The sequence below is a fragment of the Microcaecilia unicolor genome, chromosome 10 (assembly GCF_901765095.1).
Source record: "Microcaecilia unicolor chromosome 10, aMicUni1.1, whole genome shotgun sequence".
Taxonomy (NCBI): Eukaryota; Metazoa; Chordata; class Amphibia; order Gymnophiona; family Siphonopidae; genus Microcaecilia; species Microcaecilia unicolor.
The window spans coordinates 134,596,532-134,620,718 of NC_044040.1; the positions used below are offsets into that span (position 1 = coordinate 134,596,532).

Consider the following 24,187-nt stretch of genomic DNA (forward strand, 5'->3'; position numbering starts at 1 on the left):
TTGTTTCAGGTGGTCACTTAGGGAAAACTTAACTAGAAAATGGTCTGACCATGATAGTGGTGTTATTTCAATACTGCTATCCCAGAATTAACATATACCCACACACACACAATACATGTTTGCTGTAGAACTTATTAATAGTGACTTACATCTGCCTGGTCAGAACTCATGCTTTAAATCGCATAACCCATTTTATGAGTCAGTGTCAATAAATTTGGTGAATATTTACTGTTTTGATGCTGTGCTTGAACTCCCCTTTATCTGACTCTCTCTTGTGGAACTGTTGACTTCCAGTAGGAGGTGGAAATCATGTCAGTGTTTACATAAAGCAGTTTAAGGGTCCTGAGGTCTAGCAGAAGTTAGAAAAACTATTTATTTAGCTTACAAGCCCAACTAAAGTTTTCACTTTGAGGAGTCTTGCTGAGAAACTGGAAAGCTTGTATGCAAGGTGTATGTTCTGAGTTGCAGCAGTCAGTGAAACCTTCATTCAGCCTGACTGGATTATCATGTGTGCTATGAGAGGCATCCCCCTAAAGTCATAATAGATAATTGCCAATTCTGGATTGTTTACTGCATCTTGCTCCAGTTTTCTAATTAGTTGAGGTGTTCCAAGAGATACTAGTTAAAAAGGCCTGTTTCTGACACAAATGAAACGGGCGCTAGCAAGGTTTTCCTCGGAGTGTGTATGTTTGAGAGAGTGTGTGTGAGAGTGACTGTGTGAGAGAGAGAAAGTGAATGTGCGAGTGTGTGTGATAGAGAGAGTGAGACTGGGTGCGAGTGTGTCTGTGAGAGAGTGAGTGTGTGTGATTCTCCTCTCTCCCCTGCCCCCCCTCCAGCCACCCAGCGATTCTCCTCTCTCCCCTGCCCCCCCCTCCAGCCACCCAGCGATTCGCCTCTCTCCTCTGCCCCCCTCCAGCCACCCAGCGATTCGCCTCTCTCCTCTGCCCCCCTCCAGCCACCCAGCGATTCTCCTCTCTCCCCTGTCCCCCCTCCAGCCACCCAGCGATTCTCCTCTCTCCCCTGCCCCCTCCAGCCACCCAGCGATTCTCCTCTCTCCCCTGCCCCCCCTCCAGCCACCCAGCGATTCTCCTCTCTCCTCTGCCCCTCCAGCCACCCAGCGATTCTCCTCTCTCCCCTGCCCCCCTCCAGCCACCCAGCGATTCTCCTCTCTCCTCTGCCCCCCTCCAGCCACCCAGCGATTCTCCTCTCTCCCCTGCCCCCCCTCCAGCCACCCAGCGATTCTCCTCTCTCCCCTGCCCCTCCTCCAGCCACCCAGCGATTCTCCTCTCTCCTCTGCCCCCCTCCAGCCACCCAGCGATTCTCCTCTCTCCCCTGCCCCCCTCCAGCCACCCAGCGATTCTCCTCTCTCCCCTGCCCCCCCTTCAGCCACCCAGTGATTCTCCCCAGCCCCCCCTCCAGCCACCCAGCGATTCTCCTCTCTCCCCTGCCCCCCTCCAGCCACCCAGCAATTCTCCTCTCCCCTGCCCCCCCCCCTCCAGCCACCCAGCGATTCTCCTCTCCCCTCCCCCCTCCAGCCACCCAGGGATTCTCCTCTCTCCCCTGCCCCCCCTCCAGCCATCCAGAGATTCTCCTCTCTCCCCTGCCCCGCTCCAGCCATCCAGCGATTCTCCTCTCTCCCCTGCTCCCCCCTCCAGCCATCCAGTGATTCTCCTCTCCCCTGCCCCCCTCCAGCCACCCACCGATTCTCCTCTCTCCCCTGCCCCCCTCCAGCCACCCACCGATTCTCCTCTCTCCCCTGATTACCTCCGTCGAAGTGGCCGCGTTATTGAAAGCCCTGCCCATCTGTAGCCGTTCCCTTCGAGTTTGTTCCCTCAGAGTCCCGCGTTCTGACGTCATTTCCTCTTTCCAGGAGGGCGGGACTCTGAGGGAATGAACTCGAAGGGAAGGCAGGAGACGGGCAGGGCTTTTAATGATGCGGCCGCTTCGAGGGAGGTAATCAGGGGAGCGAGGAGGATCACTGGGTGGCTGGAGGGGGGCAGGAGAGAGAGGAGAATCGCTGGGTGGCTCAGGAGAGACCTGTGATGGCCGGGACTCAGCTGCTGCTGTTCGGGACGGAGTAACGTTTGTTTGCGGGCTGCTATGCAGCCTTCTCCTTCGGTGTAGTTCTTTGTGGATGTCGGTGTGGGCACGCGAGTGGTGCGATTCTTTGAGGCCATCGGTTGGTTGCCTTGTGCTGCTGTTGTACCGTTTCTTTCCCTCTGATAGGTCCTTCATGCATGTGATGTTGCGTACCTTTGCCTGGCAACTGTGCAGCGTTCCCTTCCCTCTCACTGTTTCGCCCTCAACGTCATCACATTTTGACACGAGGGCGGGACAGAGAGAGGTGGTGACAGACTTACGAACCCTGCGAACCCTTCACTTTAGTCTGCCATGGAGTCAGCTTCAGAACATTGGAGGTGCAAATTATTATAGTAGATGTATGTATATATATATATATATATATATATGTGTGTGTGTGTGTGTGTGTAATTTTTTTTTTTCATTGCATTGTGTCCTTCTTTTCTCTTTTTCAGGCAGATATTTGGTCTTTGGGGATTACAGCCATTGAATTAGCCAAAGGAGAGCCCCCAAACTCTGACCTTCATCCCATGAGGGTTCTTTTCCTGATTCCCAAGAACAACCCACCAACTCTAGAAGGGCATAACAGCAAACCCTTTAAAGAATTTGTGGATGCATGCCTCAACAAGGACCCACGGTTTGTAAGTAGAACCTTACTTTCCCTACAGTAGCAAATGCAAAAATAATTTCTTGTTGTCATCAAGATTCTTGGAAGGTAAGCCAGCAGCAACACATTTTTATCTTCTATCCCCCACATCCCTCTCCTTTTCACTTTCCTACTATCCTAGCTTTTTTAAAATCTGTTTTAGTTCCACCTCGCTTGTCTTTTCCTTCTGTTTGTTCCATTTCCCCTGACATTGCATGTTTCCCTGCCCCTATTTTCTCCCCTCTTCTTTCTCAGTATCCTTCTGGACTGTGCTTTTCTTCATTTGTCCTCTTTTCACCTCACCACTACTTGCCTGTGTTTCTTTTGCACAGAGACCAACAGCAAAGGAGCTGCTAAAGCACAAATTCATCAGTCGATACACCAAAAAAACCTCCTTTCTTATAGATCTGGTGGACAGGTACAAGCGCTGGAAATCTGAGGGCCATGGCCAGGACTCAAGCTCAGATGACTCTGAAATGTATGTATACTTTCTGCAGTTTTCCTTAAGCAGGTTATATAATGTTTTTTTTTCTCACTGCAAGGTGCCTTATCAACAGGTCTGTTATTGTTACTATCAGTCTAGATCAGTTTGATGTTCTGGTTTGTGACTCTCCCAGAGTTTTTGAGATCTTTCATTCTAATACCATTTGTCTCATGCAAAGAGACAAAGATATTCCGTTATTCCCCATGTTATTAATTTGCCTATATCCTTAGGAGCACATTACATTCTTTTGCTCCGGAACCATATGACAGACAATTATTCTTAGTCATCCCAACTGGCCCATATGTGCATATACCTTAGAAAACTGGAAGGCGGAGCCAGCCCTACTGGCATGTGACTTCTGGCTAGTCCAGTGATTAACAAGGTAATGGTTTCAGTGGCAGAGCTCTCTCTGCAGTTGGCTATGATCGGAATGTCTCGTTCTCTAACATTTCACAGGTCCTTTTATTCCCAGGAAGACTCGTCTAAATCTTTTATGCCCTGTGACGTATATTCTCTTAAAAACTGAGGACGAGCGGAAAGTCTCCTTGAAGACTGAATCTGAATCTTACTTTTCTGCTAACAACTATTGCTATAGTAATTAGGGCTGTACCAAATATTCTGATTCAATTCGACCACGAATACTTTTTTAGTATTTGGCCGAAAAGTGATTTAAACTCAAATGCAAATAGTCCGGGGCTCTACTGTACTAAATCCTACAAAAATAAACACTTGATCTCAGATTTCATGCTGCTTTTTATTATTTGTTATGTTAAAGCTCAGTGCCCATTATTTGTATTCGGCCGAATAGTAAAATATGCTATGTGGTACAACTCTAATAATGGTAAACATCTTTCCAGCTTCCCCAAAACAAAAATGCAGTCCCTCCTGAGGCCCAGTGGCCATTTGACAGAAGAGTTGTTATTGTGTCTTTGAAGATGAAATCACATTAAGAAGGGGAAAGTTAGTCGAGGTCCTATAGATCTTCAGAAATTAAGATATTGAATCCAATGTTGAACTTTGGCAGTATTCCTTATTACAGGTGTTGTGTTAGGTAGCTCTGCTCTGATATTGTGAACAGATGTCTAACTGTACCTTTTAGCTTAATGATTTAAGGGAACTGAAGTGTAGGTTACGTCAGAAGATACTGATACTGTTATCTGATGAAGAGGTATGAATTAGCAATCTTTACTAGATAACTGTAAGCATAGGTGTTGCTGTGGGGTGGCAAGTGCCACCCCCCAAAATTGCTTTGCTACACTAATATCAGCACACTGCCCCCACCAGTGCAGCATTGCCTCCTTCTCACCTCTGCCTCTCCTGTTTCCTCCTTCCAATCTCCCTCTGTCCAATTCCCCCTCCCCGCGGGTCCTAGAAACTGTCAGCGCTACTATCAGGCTTTCTCTGGCCAGTCCCGGGGTCCTTCCCTCTGTTGCAACTTGCAACTTCCTGTTGCTGCAGGGAAGGATGCAGCAAAGAGAAGGCCATGAAGCAGCTGGAGGGACCTTGAAGTAATTGCTGTTGGCAGTGCTGGCGAACGCTGCAAGTTTGTAGGGCCCATGAGGTGTGGGAGGGGGGTTGGTACAGAGGGAAATAGGAGATGATGATGCCAGACCTGCAGGAGGGAATAGAGGAGGGGAGAACCTGCGCACAGAAGGGAAGGGAGAGGGAGAGAAATGCAGCAGATGAATGGAAGCGAAGAGAGAGGGGCTATATGCTGCACAGGCAAGGAAGGGGAGAAATGCAGCACAAGAAGGGAAGGGAGAGAGGCTAAATACATAGGGAAGGAGGAAGGGGGAATGCTGAAAAGGGAAGAGGAGGAGGACATCATGTACATAGATGGTAGAGAGGAAATGCTGTACATGGATGGAAAAGAAGGGAGAGGGGGACATCCTACATATGGATGGGAGAGATGAGAGGGTGGAAATGTTGTACATGGAAGGGAAGGATAAGGGGAACTGTTGTACATGGATGGAAGAGAAGGGAGAACAGGACATGCTGCACATGGACGGGAGAGGGGAGAATTCTGTACATGGAAGGAAAGAGAGGGGAGGTGAGAAATGTGCATGGATGGAAGGCAGAGGGGAGAAAATGCTGCACATGGATAGAAGGAAAGTGAAGAGACAGGAGTGGAGAAATGTGCACAGATGGATGGGAAGGAAGAGGGAAAAATGCTGTGCATGGATGGAAAGGGAGAGAGGGGGGAATGCTGTATATGAATGAAAGGAAGAGAAAAGAGAGTGAAATGCTGTGCATGGATGGAAAATAGAAGAGGGGAGGGATGCTGTACGTGGAAAGAAAGAGGGGGGAATTCTGTACATGGATAGAAGGGAAGAAAGGGAGAAATGCTGCACATGGATGGAAGAGAAGGGAAGAAGTGGAAAACTGGATAGTTTTGAGAAGAGCACATAAAAGTGGGAGAAATCTGAACTGGAAAGATCAGTGCTAAAGATGAATATAGGGTAGGGCAGGAAGTGAAGAGGAAAGGAGGTGAGAAAAGAAATAACAAATGGACTGGAGGTCCTGGAAGTAGTTAAGCGCACAAAGGGAGGGAAACAGAACCAGAGATTGGGAACAAGATTATTAGAAAAATAAAATCATCAGAGAACAAAGGTAGGAAAAATTATTTTATTTTCAGTTTAGTGATTGAATTGTGTCAGTTTTGAGAATTTACGTCTGCTGGCGTTATTTTGCACTGTACAGGAAGAAATGTGTTTCTTTCTATTTCTCTGGTGTTGCTGCAGAGTTTGGACAAGTTCCTGGAAGAAAGGTCCATAGTCTGTTATTGAGATGGACATGGGGAAAGCCACTGCATCGGACACCTTTCTCTTACATTTGGCGGAAGGGATGTCTGTATATGCATATCGTTCAATACCTTTCATAGAAAACTTTAATGATCCTAATCGCTTCAGACTGGATGAGGTAGATCTGGTTTCCTCTTGTAGAGTTGTCCTCTGAAGATCCATTGAAATTAGAATATTTTCCAACCCTCATCATTCAAAATGAGGGATCTCTTCTACATCCCATCCTTCAATCCGTGGCCCTCACAACTTGGATGTTGAGAGCACAGAATTTGAATCCTTAAATTTGCCAGAGGGTGTCTCCCAAATCTTGCTGGCTTCCAGGAAAGATTCCATTAAGAGGTATTACTCATTTATGTGGAGGATGTTTGCTTTCAGGTGTGAGGGCAAGGCCTTAGATCTCCTCAGCTGCCTTACACAAAACTGCTTGAATACCTCCTACACCTTAAAAGCCAACTTTGTAAGGGTTCATCTAAATGCAATTAGTGCTGCTTATCACCGTGTAAGAGGTAAGCCCATCTCTGTACAGCCTCTAGTTGTTTGCGTCATTCAAGGTTTGTTATTAACAAAACCCCCTGTCAGACCTCCAACTGTATTATGGGATCTCAACATTGTCCTCACCCAGCTGAGGAAAGCCCCTTTTGAGCCACTTGATTCCTGTCATCTGAAGTATTTGCCAACACCTGATGGATTAAGGAGAGGTTCCCTAAGCAGGATCAGATTGACCAAAAGAGTATGGATGAGACAGGTGAACCAGTTCAGGCAGGACTCCAGAAGTAGATGAAATAAAATAATAGCTTTATTAAAATGACCAGATACAATGGACTCGACACTGTCCCGTGTTTTGGCAGTACGTTCCTGCTTCAAGAATCAGAGTATCTGTATTAACGATAGCTGTTGTAAAAGGTAAGAGTATGTGAAGAACCTTCAGTGCAAAAATCAGGTTGTAGATAGAAATAAAAAAACATACTTTGAAATATCTACATAAAAATGCTAGAGATGAGAGAGAGAGAGCGAGACTAATTGAAGAGGTAGATATAGGCACCTCAACAGAGGAAACCAAACAGTGGAGTGCCTAGGTTTCTGTACTAGGACCAGTACTACTTAACATATTTACGATCTGAAAATCAGAACGACGAGTGAGGCAATTAAATTTGCAGAGATAAAATTATTCAAAGTTGTTAAATTTCATGTGGTCTGTGAGAAATTACAGGAGGACCTTAGGAATTTGGAAGGTTGACATACATATTCTGCAGGAAAGAGAATACAATGTGGAATCTTTGTGGATGTTCAGGGAAAAAGAATAGTGCTGGAGGTATACTATCTACCTAGTCAGAATGAACAGACAGATGATGAAATGTTAGCAGAAATTAGGGAAGCCAATAAATTTGGCAACACTGGATGATTTCAATTGCCCCGGTAATGTGTTGTGGATTAGGAATTGGTTGATGGATAGAAACAGAGGGTAGGGTTAAAAGACCAGTTCTGTCAATGGAGGAGGGTGAAGAATAGAGTTCCCCAAGGATCTGAACCTGGAACCAGTGCTATTTAACATATTTATTAATGATCTGGAAATGGGAATGATGAGCGAGGTGATTAAATTTGCAGACGACACAAAACTATTCAGAGTTGTTAGAATACATGCAGATTATGAAAAATTGAAGGAAGGCCTTCGGAAATTGGAAGACTGTGTATCCAAATGGCAGATGAAATTTAATCTGTACAAATGCAAAGTGATAAACATTGGGAAGAATAATCCGAATTATAATTACTTGATTCTAAGATCCACTATAGGAGTCAACCCCCAAGAAAAAGATCTAGGTGATGTCATGAACATTACGCTGAAATCTTTTGCCCAGAGTGTGGTGGTAGCCAAAAGAGCAAACAGTGCTAGGAATTATTAGGAAAGGGATAGAAAATAAGACCAAGAATATTATAATGCCTCTGTATCGCTCCATGGTGGAACCACATTTATTTATTTAGTTATTGCATTTGTACCCCACATTATCCCACCTTTTTGCAGGCTCAATGTGGCTTACAGAGTAAGGTTATGATAAAGTCAGTACATGATTTAAATACAGTTGATCATAAACTGAGGTGAAAGAGGAATTTAGATGGGCGGATGTTGGATCGGTTGTGTGAGAAGTGTTTTAGGAGTGCTTGGGTGGTTTGGGGATGATTTGTATCATTGAGGGTGACTTTTGTAAGCTTTGTTAAAGAGGTGTGTTTTCAGAGCTTTGCGGAAGCTGGTTAGATTGTTCATGGTTTTCAGGGCCTTGGGTAACGCATTCCAAGACTGTGTGCTTTTGTATGCAAAGGTCGTAACATAAGCCTGTTTGTATTTCACTCCTTTGCAGCTGGGGAAATTCAGATTGAGGAATTTGCGGGCCGATCTTTTGGCATTTCGGGGGGGGGGTAGGTCCACTAGGTTTAGCATATAGAGTGGGGCGTCTGCGTGAATGATCTTGTGCACGGTTGTGCAGATCTTGAACTCAATGCGTTCCTTGAGCGGAAGCCAATGTAGTTTCTCTCTTAGGGGCTTCGCACTTTCATATTTAGGTTTTCCAAAGATGAGTCTGGCTGCCGTGTTTTGGGTTGTCTGGAGTCTTTTAATGGTCTGTTCCTTACAGCCTGCGTACAGAGCATTGCAGTAGTCCAAGTGGCTTATTACTAGTGACTGTACCAGGGTGCGAAAGACGTTTCTTGGGAAAAAAGGTTTAATTCTTTTGAATTTCCACATCGATTGGAACATTTTTTTTTGTTGTGTTCTTCACATGGGTATCGAGTGTGAGGTTTCGATCAATGGTGACTCCAAGAATTTTCAGGTTTTCTGAGATAGGAAGTGTGCAGTAAGGTGTGGTTATAGTGGAGTAGTTGTTTGTATTATATTGGGAGGTGAGAACTAGGCATTGGGTTTTTTCTGCGTTGAGTTTTAACCGGAATGAGTCCGCCCATGAGTGCATGATCTGGAAGCTCTGGTTGATCTCGTTGATTATTTTGTTTAAGTCACTCTTAAATGGAATGTAGATTGTGACGTCATCGGCATATATTTAGGGGTTAAGGTTTTGATTGGCCAAGAGTTTGGCTAGTGGTATCATCATTAGGTTAAAGATTGTGGGTGAAAGGGGGGGATCCTTGAGGGACTCCACATTCCGGTGTCCAAGGCGGTGATCTGGCAGTATTCGTTATAACTTGGTAGGATCTAGTGGTGAGGAATCCTTTAAACCATTTGAGTACTGGGCCTCCGATTCCGAGGTATTCTAGTATGTGTAATAGTATTCCATGATCCACCATGTCGAAGGCACTAGACATGTCGAATTGTAATATGAGTATGTTCTTACCGGTTGCAGTTGTTTTTTGAAGGAGTTCATTGCAGATATTAGTACGGTTTCGGTGCTATGATTTGATCGGAATCCTGACTGTGACTCGTGTAGAATTGAGTGTTTGGTCAGATAATCCGTGAGCTGCTTCGTCACTATGCCTTCCATCAACTTTGTAGTGAGTGGGATAGAGGCGACTGGTCGGTAGTTGGTTAAGTCCATTGTGCTTTTCTTGGCATCTTTTGGCAACGGAGTGAGTAGTATGTTTCCATTTTCCGTGGGGAAGAGACCATGTAGGAGTCTATAGTTTACTTGGTTCGTGAGGTCTTTTTTAAATTGTTTGGGTGCAGCTCTTATTAGGCTGGTAGGGCAAATGTCGAGTTTGAACTGAGATTTGGCGTATTTATTGAGCCAGTGTGTGAGTTCATCTACTGAAATTAAGGCAAATTTGGTCCATGATCGATCAGCTGGGTATTCCCCAGGTATTGGGTCTAAGCATTCAAGGATGCTTGAATATTCAATGGTGTTACTTGGTATCATGCGTCGGAGCTTTGTGATTTTTTTCATTGAAATACTTCACTAGGTCGGCTGCCGATGGGGTGTCTGTGTTGTTCGAGGTGACCCGTGTGGTGTTTAGGAGATTGTTTACGAGTGAAAAGAGTTCATGTGTGTCCTTGTAATCTGGTCCTATTATGGTTTTGTAATACGTTCTTTTGGTATGTCTGATGCTGTATTTGTATTTTCTTTGTAACTGTTTCCATTCTTTAAGTGTGTGTTCATCTTTTTTTTTGCTCCATGCTCTTTCTAGTCTTCTGACCTGTGTTTTTAGTTCTTTCAGTTCTTCGTTGAACCATGGGATTGAGCTGATCCTGTGCGAGGTTCTGGTTTGGAGCGGGGCTATATTGTCTAGGACTGTTCTGCATCTATTATCCCATTCTTGTAAGAATTGGGGTGATTCTGTGGTTGTTGTCCTTTCGGCGGTATATATTTGCTGCCAAAATGTTAAAGGGTCTATTTTGCCTCTCGTTGTTTAGGTTCTTTTTTCCTGTTTTTGTTGTTTCTCTTTTGTTTTCCAGAGGAGGGAAGTATTTGCTTTGTAGTGATCTGACCATGGTGTGATTGTCCATTTCGTGTCCTTGATTGTGAGGTTCGCGTTTGATGAGAATTTGTGAGTTATGATGTCCAGCGTGTGTCCATGTTTGTGGGTGGGCTGCATGTTAGGCCTGTGGAACTCCTCAAAGTTGGAGGAATTCCTTGCATTCGTGTACGTTGTTTGAGTTGGTGTCTTCAAGATGGAGGTTAATGTCTCCTGCTATGATGATATTCTGGGATGATAGACAAGTATTTGATATGAAGTCCGTGAAGTGTATCTGTGCTTCTTGCCACTTAGCCGGAGGTCTGTAAAATAGGATTATATTTAGTTGATCATGCAAGTTCGGGTGTGTAACTCTGACTGAGGCTATTTCGAGTTGAGGGAGGATCGATTCGGCTGTAGTTGTAATTGTAAATTGGGATTTATAGATTATAGCTATCCCTCCGCCTCTTTTTCCTTCTCTCGTCCAATGAGTGATTTTGTATCCTGGTGGACAAAGCTCTAGGATAATTGGGTCTTTAGAGTCATGTATCCAAGTTTCATTGATGAGAAGAAGGTCAAGGTGATCTGCTGTTATCCAGTCGGTTATCGATGTGGTTTTTCTGATTATAGATCTGGCGTTAGTGTATCCTATTTGTATTAATTGGTGTTTCTTTCTTGGGTTCGGGTTTGTGGTGATTTTTATCAATTGTCTGTTGTCTTGGTTTGTTGGTTTGGGGTCTTCTTTTGATATTTTTTGTTGGTGTCCATGGGCTTTAAGCTTATCGTGGTCTTTGTTGCTTATTTGGGCGGGCATTCTGCGTATGTGAGTAATGTATGATTTGTGAGTTGTGTGGTTGTTATCTGTATCGAAGGTTGTATATATGTGTAAGGTTAGGGTGAGACAGTAGATGATTAAGAGTATTTTGCTGGGGTTCATATCCGCATTTAAGGCACTGCAGCGATTTCTAAAACAGGAGTGTAAAGAATATGCAGTGCAGAACAAGCGAAGCATCTACACTAAATCAGTTGAAGTGATCGCTCAATTGTTTTAAGTTCGAGGAAGTTCAAGGAAGCAGGACCGAGCAATCACAAATGAATCACTGTTGTGAGCTATGTATGCAGTTATTTTCCTTTACCTTATGACTAGGATGGAGTAGCTCGTTTGTCTTAAATTAGAGCAGAGCAAAGCAAAGCCAGCATTTACATTTAAATCATTGCTATGAGCGACAAAGGAAAGCAATTACATATAAATCATTGCTGTGAACGTTGTTATAAGCAGTTATTTCCCAATACCTTATAGTTGGGATGGGGTAGTTCATTTGCCTTAGATTAAAACAGAGCAAAGCAAAGCTAGCATTTACATTGAAATCATTGCTGTGAGCGGCAGAGCATAGCAGTTACATATAGATCATTGCCGTAAGCAGTGCAAAAAAAAAAAATTCCAGGAAGTCTTTCCACACGCTACAACTCAGAGGTTCGGTATATTGCATTCAGATTATTTGTTGCTCACAATCAGTTTCTGTTGTTCCATTGGGTCGGGACACCTGGCCTAGATGTGTGCCTCGCTTTCTCCGAGGACAAGCAGGCTGCTTGTTCTCACGACTGGGTGATGTCCGCGGCAGCCCCCACCAACCGGAAGAAGCTTCGCGGGCGGTCCGCACACAGGGCACGCCCACCGCGCATGCGCGGCCGTCTTCCCGCCCGTGCGCGACCGTTCCCGCTCAGTCTTGTTTTTTCCGCGCTGGAGGAGAGTCATGCATCGCCGCTCTCGTCAGCCCCGAAAAACCGTCGCGTTTTCGCGAATTTCTTATTTTTTTTGTTTCTGGTTCCCGCGCATTCTGGACCCTTTTCCTTTTCTTGTTTAAAAAAAAAAAAGTGAACGCGCTTGTTTTCCCTCGTTTTCTAGCGGGGGCGTCGCGTTGCGGCCTTGTGGCCGCGCGGTCGATTTATTTTTCGAGGTGTGATTTACCGCCACCATCGACGACTTTATTTTCGCCGACGCGATTTTTCCGTCGATGTCCTCGAAGGTCCCGAGTGGATTTAAGAAGTGTGGTCGGTGCGGCCGGCCTATCTCGCAGACCGACACCCACGCTTGGTGCCTCCAGTGCCTCGGGCCGGAGCACAATATCAAGTCGTGCTCTTTGTGTCTTGGTCTCCGGAAACGGACTCAGGTTGCGAGGCAAGTTCTTCGGGACCGTCTTTTTGGAACTTGCGCCGGCACATCGACCTCGACGGCATCGGTATCGACGGCCGGTTCTTCGGTACCGGTATCGATGTCCGCGAAATCGGCACCGATGGCATCGACCCCAGGAGCACAGGTCCCGTCGGCCCGCCGGTCCTCCGGTGAGGGTAGGGGTGAGAGGCCGCGTGGGCAATCGGCCCCGGTCACTCCCTCTGCCCATGGCCCTCGGGACCGAACCCTGTCTGACCCGGTCCCTCGAGACCGAGGGGGATCGACCTTCTCCTCCTCCATTCCACCTGGCGCCGATGACGGGCACCGCAAAAAATCAAAGAAGCACCGTCATCGGTCGCCTTCGATGCATCCAGCTCTCGGTGCCGGTGAGGAGCCGACGCAGAAGCGTCGAGAGGAGAGGTCCCCTTTGGTAGTGGAGGTATCGACGCGTCAGGGTCCCAGCACTTCGGTGCAGTCTCCTGGACCCGAGCAGCTTCCGGCACCGACACCTCTACCGGCCCCCCCGTCTTTCCCGACAGCGGGCCTGGACGAGTGCCTCCGAGCCATCCTTTCGGGGATCCTGGAAGGGCTGATGCGCCAGGCTGTGCCGGCGCCGGGGGTGCTTGCGCCCTCAGCGCCGTTGACTGTGGCGCCGGCGAGCTCTAGCCCGGAGCCGAGGCCTTCGACACCGCCGCCGCTTGCGGAGCCGGTCTCGACCGCCACGCAGGTGGAGTCGACGTCGATGGAGGGAGCTTCGTCCCCGCCGGCGCGGGAGTCCACCGCTCGACGACACCGAGGGCTCGGTGCCTCGACGTCGAGCCGGGCCCGGTTAAGGACTCAGCTACATGAGCTTATGTCCGATACCAAGGAAGAGGCCTCGTGGGGGGAAGAGGAGGACCCCAGATATTTCTCCTCAGAGGAGTCTGCGGGCCTTCCCTCTGACCCCACGCCTTCACCAGAGAGGAAGCTCTCGCCTCCTGAGAGCCTCTCCTTTGCCTCCTTTGTAAGGGACATGTCCATTTGCATTCCCTTCCCCGTGGTCTCTGTGGATGAGCCGAGGGCTGAGATGCTCGAGGTCCTCGACTATCCATCACCACCTAGAGAGTCCTCCACGGTGCCGTTGCACAATGTCCTCAAAGAGACACTGCTTCGGAACTGGATGAGACCATTATCTAATCCCACCATTCCCAAGAAAGCAGAGTCCCAGTACAGAATCCACTCGGACCCAGAGTTAATGCGGCCCCAATTGCCCCATGACTCGGCGGTCGTGGATTCTGCTCTCAAGAGAGCACGGAGTTCGAGGGATACTGCCTCGGCGCCCCCGGGGCGGGAGTCTCGCACTCTGGACTCGTTTGGGAGGAAGGCCTACCAATCTTCCATGCTCGTGACCCGCATCCAATCTTACCAGCTCTACATGAGCATCCACATGCGGAACACTGTGAAGCAACTGGCGGACCTGGTTGATAAGCTCCCGCCGGAGCAGTCCAGGCCTTATCAGGAGGTGGTCAGGCAGCTGAAGGCGTGCAGAAAGTTCCTGTCCAGGGGTATCTATGACACCTGTGACGTGGCATCTCGTGCTGCGGCCCAAGGTATAGTGATGCGCAGGCTCTCATGGCTGCGTGCCTCTGACCTGGACAACCGCACCCAGCAGAGACTGGCTGACGTCCCTTGCCGGGGGGATAATATTTTTGGTGAGAAGGTCGTGCAGCTGGTGGACCAACTGCATCAGCGGGAAACCGCTCTCGACAAGCTCTCCCACCGGGCGCCTTCAGCATCCACCTCAGCAGGTGGACGTTTTTCCCGGGCCCGGCAGGCTGCGCCCTATGCTTTTACCAAGCGTAGGTTCACCCAGCCGGCCCGAAGGCCTCGTCAGGCACAGGGACAGCCCCAGCGCGCTCGTTCTCGTCAACAGCGTGCGCCTAAGCAGCCCCCTGCGCCTCCATAGCAAAAGCCAGGGACGGGCTTTTGACTGGATCCATGGGAACATAGCCGCCCTCAAAGTGTCCGTGCCGGATGATCTGCCGGTCGGAGGGAGGTTAAAATTTTTTCACTAAAGGTGGCCTCTCATAACCTCCGACCAGTGGGTTCTCCAAATAGTGCGGTACGGATACGCCCTGAATTTGGCCTCCCTGCCACCAAATTGTCCTCCGGGAGCTCAGTCCTTCAGCTCCCATCACAAGCAGGTACTTGCAGAGGAACTCTCCGCCCTTCTCAGCGCCAATGCGGTCGAGCCCGTACCACCTGGGCAGGAAGGGCAGGGATTCTATTCCAGGTACTTCCTTGTGGAAAAGAAAACAGGGGGGATGCGTCCCATCCTAGACCTGAGAGGCCTGAACAAATTCCTGGTCAAAGAAAAGTTCAGGATGCTTTCCTTGGGCACCCTTCTGCCAATGATTCAGAAAAACGATTGGCTATGTTCCCTGGATTTAAAGGACGCTTACACTCACATTCCGATACTGCCAGCTCACAGACAGTATCTCAGATTCCGCCTGGGCGCACGGCACTTTCAGTATTGTGTGCTGCCCTTTGGGCTCGCCTCTGCCCCACGAGTGTTTACAAAGTGCCTTGTGGTGGTAGCGGCGTATCTACGCAAGCTGGGAGTGCACGTGTTCCCATATCTCGACGATTGGCTGGTCAAGAACACCTCGGAGGCAGGAGCCCTCCGGTCCATGCAGTGCACTATTCAACTCCTGGAGCTGCTGAGGTTTGTGATAAATTACCCAAAGTCCCATCTCCAGCCAACCCAGTCTCTGGAATTCATAGGAGCTCTGCTGAATACCCAGACGGCTCAGGCCTTCCTTCCCGAAGCGAGGGCCAACAACCTACTGTCCCTGGCTTCCCAGGCCAGAGCGTCTCAGCAGATCACAGCTCGGCAGATGTTGAGACTTCTGGGTCATATGGCCTCCACAGTTCATGTGACTCCCATGGCTCGTCTTCACATGAGATCTGCTCAATGGACCCTAGCTTCCCAGTGGTTTCAAGCCACCGGGAATCTAGAAGATGTCATCCGCCTCTCCAACAGCTGCCGCAATTCACTGCATTGGTGGACCATTCGGACCAATTTGATCCTGGGACGTCCATTCCAAATTCCTCAGCCCACGAAAGTGCTGACGACGGATGCATCTCGCCTGGGGTGGGGAGCTCATGTTGATGGGCTTCAGACCCAGGGCCTGTGGTCTCTCCAGGAAAGGGATTTGCAGATCAACCTCCTGGAGCTCCGAGCAATCTGGAACGCACTGAAGGCTTTCAGAGATCGGCTGTCCTACCAAATTATTCAAATTCGGACAGACAATCAGGTTGCAAGGTATTACACCAACAAGCAGGGGGGCACCGGATCTCGCCCCTTGTGTCAGGAGGCCATCGGGATGTGGCGTTGGGCTTGCCAGTTCGGCATGCTCCTCCAAGCCACATACCTGGCAGGTGTAAACAACAGTCTGGCCGACAGACTGAGCAGAGTCATGCAACCGCACGAGTGGTCGCTCCATTCCAGAGTGGTACGCAAGATCTTCCGAGAGTGGGGCACCCCCTTGGTGGACCTTTTCGCCTCTCAGACCAACCACAAGCTGCCTCTGTTCTGTTCCAGACTTCAGGCACACGGCAGGCTAGCGTCGGATGCCTTTCTCCTTCATTGGGGGACCGGCCTCCTGTATGCTTATCCTCCCATACCTTTGGTGGGGAAGACCTTACTGAAGCTCAAGCAAGACCACGGCACCATGATTCTGATAGCGCCTTTTTGGCCCCGTCAGATCTGGTTCCCTCTTCTTCTGGAGTTGTCCTCAGAAGAACTGTGGAGATTGGAGTGTTTTCCGACTCTCATTTCGCAGAACGACGGAGCGCTTCTGCACCCCAACCTTCAGTCTCTGGCTCTCATGGCCCTGGATGTTGAGCGCGTAGATTTTGTTTCGTTGGGTCTGTCTGAGGGTGTCTCCCGTGTCTTGCTTGCCTCTAGAAAGGATTCCACTAAAAAGAGTTACTTTTTCAAGTGGAGGAGGTTTGTCGTTTGGTGTGAGAGCAGGGCCCTAGAACCTCGTTCTTGCCCTGCACAGAACCTGCTTGAATACCTTCTGCACTTATCAAAGTCTGGCCTCAAGACCAACTCAGTAAGGAATCACCTTAGTGCGATTAGTGCTTACCATTATCGTGTGGAAGGTAAAGCCATCTCTGGAGAGCCTTTAGTCGTTCGATTCATGAGAGGCTTGCTTTTGTCAAAGCCCGCTATCAAGCCTCCTACAGTGTCATGGGATCTCAACGTCGTCCTCACCCAGCTGATGAAACCTCCTTTTGAGCCACTGAATACCTGCCATCTGAAGTACTTGACCTGGAAGGTCATTTTCTTGGTGGCAGTTACTTCAGCTCGTAGGGTCAGTGAGCTTCAAGCCCTGGTAGCTCATGCTCCATATACCAAATTTCATCACAACAGAGTAGTGCTCCGCACCCACCCAAAGTTCCTGCCGAAGGTGGTGTCGGAGTTCCATCTTAACCAGTCAATTGTCTTGCCAACATTCTTCCCCAGGCCTCATACCCGCCCTGCTGAACGTCAGTTGCACACATTGGACTGCAAGAGAGCATTGGCCTTCTACTTGGAGCGGACACAGCCCCACAGACAGTCCGCCCAATTGTTTGTTTCTTTCGACCCGAACAGGCTAGGGGTCGCTGTCGGGAAACGCACCATCTCCAATTGGCTAGCAGATTGCATTTCCTTCACTTAGGCCCAGGCTGGGCTGGCTCTTGAGGGTTATGTCACGGCTCATAGTGTTAGAGCCATGGCAGCGTCAGTGGCCCACTTGAAGTCAGCCACTATTGAAGAGATTTGCAAGGCTGCGACGTGGTCATCTGTCCACACATTCACATCACATTACTGCCTCCAGCAGGATACCCAACGCGACAGTCGGTTCGGGCAGTCGGTGCTGCAGAATCTGTTTGGGGTGTAAGTCCAACTCCACCCTCCAGGACCCGAATTTATTCTGGTCAGGCTGCACTCTCAGTTAGTTGTTCTTCGTAGGTCAATTTCTGTTATACCCTCACCGTTGCGAGGTTCCATTGACCTGGGTTCTTGTTTTGAGTGAGCCTGAGAGCTAGGGATACCCCAGTCGTGAGAACAAGCAGCCTGCTTGTCCTCTGAGAAAGTGAATGATACATACCTGTAGCAGGTGTTCTCCGAGGACAGCAGGCTGATTGTTCTCACCTACCCTCCCTCCTCCCCTTTGGAGTTGCGTTTTCATCTTTTTTGCTTGTCATTCAACTGAGCGGGAACGGTCGCGCACGGGCGGGAAGACGGCCGCGCATGCGCGGTGGGCGTGCCCTGCGTGCGGACCGCCCGCGAAGCTTCTTCCGGTTGGTGGGTGCTGCCGCGGACGTCACCCAGTCGTGAGAACAATCAGCCTGCTGTCCTCTGAGAACACCTGCTACAGGTATGTATCATTCACTTTTCGGCAGGCTCAGCTCTGGTTGGTCGTCCGCTTCTCTGTCCCTGCTTTCTGCCGGGTCTCTGCTCGGTCCATTGGTGTCTGAGCTGTGGGGCTGTGGAGCATTTCGACGGCGTTCGGGTTCGAGTTAGTATATAGCTGGCTGGATCTGTTGATCTCCGGTTGGATGATCTGTCGAGTCTGACTCTTTGTTGGCTGGCTGGATTGTGGGCAGTCAGAAGCTCCCCGCTTACTGTGAATATTTGTTCTTCCGTTGCTCGCCGTCTTTGGGTCCACGGACTTCCTCTTAGCTCCTGGTCAGTGTTCCTCACCTCTCTCCCTACGTTGGCGGGGTAAGGGCCTCGGTCGGCCTTCGGTGGTAGTCATCCGCTCACTTTTAACTTCCTCACATTGTCTGATCACTCCTGGCACTCAGGTGAGCAACACCGGGATGAGGTGGTGGTCTGGATCGGTGAGGGAAGCGCCGACTGTTCCGCTTGGCTCAGGCGAGTTATCTCGTGCTTGAGTATTGTGTGCAGTTCTGGTCACCATATCTTTAAAAAGATATAGCATCATTAGAAAAGGTTCAAAGAAGGTTGACCAAAATGATTAAGGGGATGGAACTCCTTTCATACGAGGAAAGGCTTGAGGTTAGGGCTCTTCAGCTTGGAAAAGAGACGGCTGAGGGGGGAGGGGTATGATAAAGGTCTACAAAATAATTATAAGTATCAATCGATTGTTTTACTTTTTCAAAAAGTACAAAGACTAGGGGACACTCAAGAAAGCTACGTTGTACTCTTTTAAAGTGAACAAGAGGAAATATTTTTTTCACTGAACAAATAGCTAAGCTCTGGAATTCATTGCCAGAGGATGTAGTATCAGCGATTAGTGTATCTGGGTTTACAAAAGTTTTGGACAAGTTCCTGGAGAAAGTTTCTTCTTGTCCCTGGGATCAGTAACATGAATCTTGCTCCTATTTGGGATTCTGTCAGATGCTTGTCACCTGAATTAGCCACTGCTGGAAGCCGGATACTAAGGTAGATGGACCATTGGTCTGACCCAGTATGGCTATTCTTATGTCTTTAAGTTGATAGTGGGATATCCAGGTGGAGATGTTACACAAAAAGATTGGGACTGGTACAAGTTTGCATTATTTAATATTCAGATCTATAGCAAATGTGCTAAAGTTGTCACTGAATTTCAGAGACTTTGCTGCAGAAAACTTGGCTGTGGGCATCTCTAAAAATTCACATGGCCAGTTTACAGATCAGAAATTTGCTAGGGCTTGGAAATATAAAGGCTGGAGTTTAAAGCTCTGTCCTGCTGTAGAAAATCCAGTGGCGCTTTATGGAACAAAACAAGAATTTCTATTTTTAAGCAATTCTTCTTTTTGTTGATCTTTGTTGTGCAATATATGTTGATCAGAGGTTCTGGAAGCCAAATTTAGGCTCTTAGGTAGAAAGTTCAAATCCAGATCCTCTAGGGTAGCATTTTCTGAAATGCTACCTGTTCCACGCGCAGTGCCAAAGAGACAGGCAGAGCTCCGGAGACTCAATGTGTGGATGAGACGATGGTGCAGGGAGGAGGGTTTTAGATTTGTTAGGAACTGGGTGACATTCTGGGGAAGGGGGAGCCTATTCCGAAAGGATGGGCTCCACCTTAACAAGGGTGGGACCAGGCTGCTGGCATCGGCATTTAAAAAGGAGATAGAACAGCTTTTAAACTAGAAATGGGGGGAAGGCCGACAGTCGCTCAAAAGCGCATGGTTTGGGATAAGGTATCTTGCAAGGATACCTCACAAACAGGGAAGATAGGGTTTCTGGATAGTGAGGTTGCATAACAGACCCGTGGTAGGCCAGGTGCCCTTAAATACAACTAAAGATCAGATAAAAGATGGCAAATCAATAGTGTCAAGTACTAAGCATCGTGCAATTAGGAACAACAAACATACTCTGAAATGTCTATATGCAAATGCTAGGAGTCTAAGAAATAAGATGGGACAATTAGAATATATTGCACTAAATGAAAAATTGGACATAATGGGCATTACTGAGACCTGGTGGAAGGAGGATAACCAGTGGGACACTGTCATACCGGGGTACAAAGTATATCGTGGTAATAGGGTGGACCGGACTGGTGGAGGGGTAGCATTGTATATTAACAAGAGCCTTGACTCAGATAGACTACAAATTCAGCAGGACACAAATCACACCTTTGAATCATTGTGGGTTGAAATTCCATGTATAAAAGGGAAAAGGACGGTGATAGGAGTGTACTACCGTCCACCTCGCCAGGATGAGCAGGTAGACACAGAAATGATAAAAGAAATCAGAGACGCAAATGGGTGACTTCAATTATCCAAATATAGACTGGGTAAATGTAACATTGGGACACGCTAGAGAGGTACAATTCCTTGATGAAATCAAGGACAGCTTTATGGAGCAGCTGGTGCAGGAGCTGACGAGAGAAGGAAAAATTCTAGACTTGGTCCTTAGTGGAGCGCATGATCTGGTGAGGGACGTTATGGTACTGGGGCCACTTGATAACAGTGATCATAATATGATCAGTTTTGATATCAACCTTGAAGTAACTATACACAGGAAGTCAAATACGTTAGCGTTTAACTTTAAAAAAGGAGACTATGATAAAATGAGAAGAACGGTTAAAAAAAAAACTTAGGGGGGCAACTGAGAGGGTAAAAACTGTACAACAGGCATGGATGCTGTTCAAAAATACCATCCTGGAGGCCCAGGCCAAACATATTCCGCGAATTGGAAAAGAAAGACTGAAGTCCAAAAGACAGCCGACATGGTTGAAAAGTGAGGTGAAGGAAGCTATTAGGGCTAAAAGAAATGCCTTCAGAAAATGGAAGAAGGAACCGTCTGAAAATAACAAGAAGCAGCATAAGGAATGTCAAAGCAAATGCAAGGCGCAGATAAAGAAGGCCAAGAGGGATTACGAAAAAAAGATAGCATTAGAGGCAAAAAAACATAGCAAAATTTTTTTTCGGTATATTAAAAACAGGAAGCCGGCAAAAGAATCGGTTGGGCCGCTGGATGACCGAGGGGTAAAAGGGACGATCAAGGAAGACAAAGACGTAGCGGAGAGATTGAATAAATTCTTTGCTTCACCGAGGAAGATTTGGGTGGGATACCGGTGTCAGAAATGGTATTTCAAGCGGACGAGTCAGAGAAACTTATTCACGGTAAACCTGGAGGACGTAATGGGGCAGTTCAGCAAACTGAAGAGTAGCAAATCTCCTGGACCGGATGGTATTCATCCTAGAGTACTGATAGAACTGAAAAATGAGCTTGCGGAGCTACTGTTAGTGATATGCAATTTATCCTTAAAATCGAGCATGGTACCGGAAGATTGGAGGGTAGCCAATGTAACCCCGATTTTTAGAAAAGGTTCCAGGGGAGATCCGGGAAATTATAGTCCGGTGAGTCTGACATCGGTGCCGGGGAAAATGGTAGAGGCTATTATCAAAAACAAAATTACAGAGCACATCCAAGAACATGGATTACTGAGACCAAGTCAGCACGGCTTTTGTGTGGGGAAATCTTGCCTGACCAATTTACTTCATTTCTTTGAAGGAGTAAACAAACATGTGGACAAAGGGGAGCCAGTTGATATTGTGTATCTGGATTTTCAAAAGGCGTTAGACAAGGTACATCATGAAAGGCTACAGAGGAAATTGGAGGGTCATGGGATAGGAGGAAAAGTCCTATTGTGGATTAAAAACTGGTTGAAGGATAGGAAACAGAGAGTGGGGTTAAATGGGCAGTATTCACAATGGAGAAGGGTAGTTAGTGGGGTTCTTCAGGGGTCTGTGCTAGGACCGCTGCTTTTTATATATTTATAAATGATTTAGAGATGGGAGTAACTAGCGAGGTAATTAAATTTGCTGATGACACAAAGTTATTCAAAGTCGTTAACTCGCGAGAGGATTGTGAAAAATTACAGAAGGACCTTACAAGACTGGGAGACTGGGCGGCTAAATGGCAGATGACGTTTAATGTGAACAAGTGCAAGGTGATGTATGTGGGAAAAAAAGAACCTGAATTATAGCTATGTCATGCAAGGTTCCACGTTAGGAGTTACGTACCAAGAAAGGGATCTGGGTGTCGTCGTTGATAATACACTGAAACCTTCTGCTCAGTGTGCAGCTGCGGCTAGGAAAGCGAATAGAATGTTGGGTAAAATTAGGAAAGGTATGGAGAACAGGTGTGAGGATGTCATAATGCCGTTGTATTGCTCCATGGTGCGACCGCACCTTGAGTATTGTGTTCAATTCTGGTTGCCGCATCTCAAGAAAGATATAGTAGAATTGGAAAAAGTGCAGCGAAGGGCGACTAAAATGATAGCAGGGATGGGACGACTTCCCTATGAAGAAAGACTAAGGAGGCTAGGGCTTTTCAGCTTGGAGAAGAGACGGCTGAGGGGAGACATGATAGAGGTATATAAAATAATGAGTGAAGTGGAACAGGTGGATGTGAAGTGTCTGTTCACGCTTTCCAAAAATACTAGGACTAGGGGGCATGCGATGAAACTACAGTGTAGTAAATTTAAAACAAATCGGAGAAAAATTTTCTTCACCCAACGCATAATTAAACTCTGGAATTCGTTGCCGGAGAACGTGGTGAAGGTAGTTAGCTTAGCAGAGTTTAAAAAGGAATTAGACAGTTTCCTAAAGGACAAGTCCATAAACCACTACTAAATGGACTTGGGGAAAAATCCACAATTCCAGGAATAACATTTATAGAATGTACGTTTGGGAAGCTTGCTAGGTGCCCTTGGCCTGGATTGGCCGCTGTCGTGGACAGGATGCTGGGCTCGATGGACCCTTGGTCTTTTCCCAGTGTGGCATTACTTATGTACTTATGTACAGATATTGGCATATGGATTTCACTGTAAACTTCAGGTCGTGCTTTAAAAAAAAAATCCCCCTGATTCTGTAAGTAGGTGCCCACATTTACACACCTCTTTCGCATGTAAATGTGCTGAATTCCAGCACTTTCTCAGGTAAGTGTACACTTACCCACAAAAATGCTAGCAGGGCTTCTTAGGACTATTCTGTAAGGACATACATAAGTGGCATAGCATATAACTGCAAGGGCGGAGTTTACATGGGTGTGCATGGACATAGCTACCACTTAAGTGCATAACTTACAGAATACTAAAACTACAGGTGCCCTTGTCATACTTAGCCGCCAGCAGTTATGCCAAATCTGTGACTAGTGTAACTGCAAGCACGTAAACGTTAGGCACTCCAGTGTCGTGTTAAATTATTATTCTGTTTTGCAATCTAGATGCTTAAATGGCGGTGCCCAGGTATGTAATTGGAGGAGTAGCGTAGTGGTTAGTGCAGCGGCCTGAGAACCAGGGGAATATGGTTTGATTCCCATTGGAGTTCCTTGTGACTCTGGGCAAGTCACTTAACCCTCCATTGCCCCAGGTTCAAAATAAGTACTTGTATATAATATGTAAACCGCTTTGATTGTAAACACAGAAAGGTGGTATATCAAATCTCATCCCCTTCCCCTCCTATAAGTTTGTTTAGAAAAATAATCAAGGGTAGGGAAATCCATAATTGAATCTTTATGCTGAAAATAAATAAAAAAGACCACCTTACACAAAATGGCTTTAGGAGGTTGCAAACACTTAAGTACATAAGTAATGCCATACTGGGAAAAGACCAAAGGTCCATTGAGCCCAGCATCCTGTCCCCAACAGTGGCCAATCCAGGTCAAGGGCACCTGGCAAGCTACCCAAACGTACAAACATTTTATACAAGTTATTCCCGAAATTGTGGATTTTTCCCAAGTCCATTTAGTAGCGGTCTATGGACTTGTCCTTTAGGACAAGTGTAAGGCTTGAAAATCACTATTCTTTGTGGTTGGTCACTGCTACGGCTGTATTCCCTCTCCAGTCACCTCTCTATAGCTTTCTTTGGCCTTATCAGTCTGTTCCTTTTTCCAGAGAAGGAGATGCTGAGGATCGAGATCAAGTCCCCACGTGGACGTTTCCACCAACCATCCGTCCCATTTCGCTGAACAAGTTGCACAATGGCAACAATCTCCACAACTCGCACAAGGTAAGTCCAAGCTCCTTTCACCTTCTAAGCATAGATTGAACGGCTATCAAACTCTGAAGGGCATTCATCATATCAGTCTCACTGATTATTTATATTTCCATGTTTCATTT

The 24,187-nt window shown here is 47.3% G+C and overlaps 1 protein-coding gene across 3 annotated transcripts in view; it reads left to right on the forward strand.

Annotated features, from left to right (window-relative positions):
- The window catches only part of STK25 (serine/threonine kinase 25), a 299,983-nt gene that overhangs the window by 250,166 nt on the left and 25,630 nt on the right, over window positions 1-24,187 (forward strand). For all 3 annotated transcript variants that reach the window (XM_030215974.1, XM_030215975.1, XM_030215976.1), the window contains 3 exons: window positions 2,535-2,720; window positions 3,058-3,203; window positions 23,963-24,077. In XM_030215974.1, coding sequence (XP_030071834.1) covers window positions 2,535-2,720; window positions 3,058-3,203; window positions 23,963-24,077 — 447 coding nt within the window. The remainder of the gene's footprint in view (window positions 1-2,534; window positions 2,721-3,057; window positions 3,204-23,962; window positions 24,078-24,187) is intronic.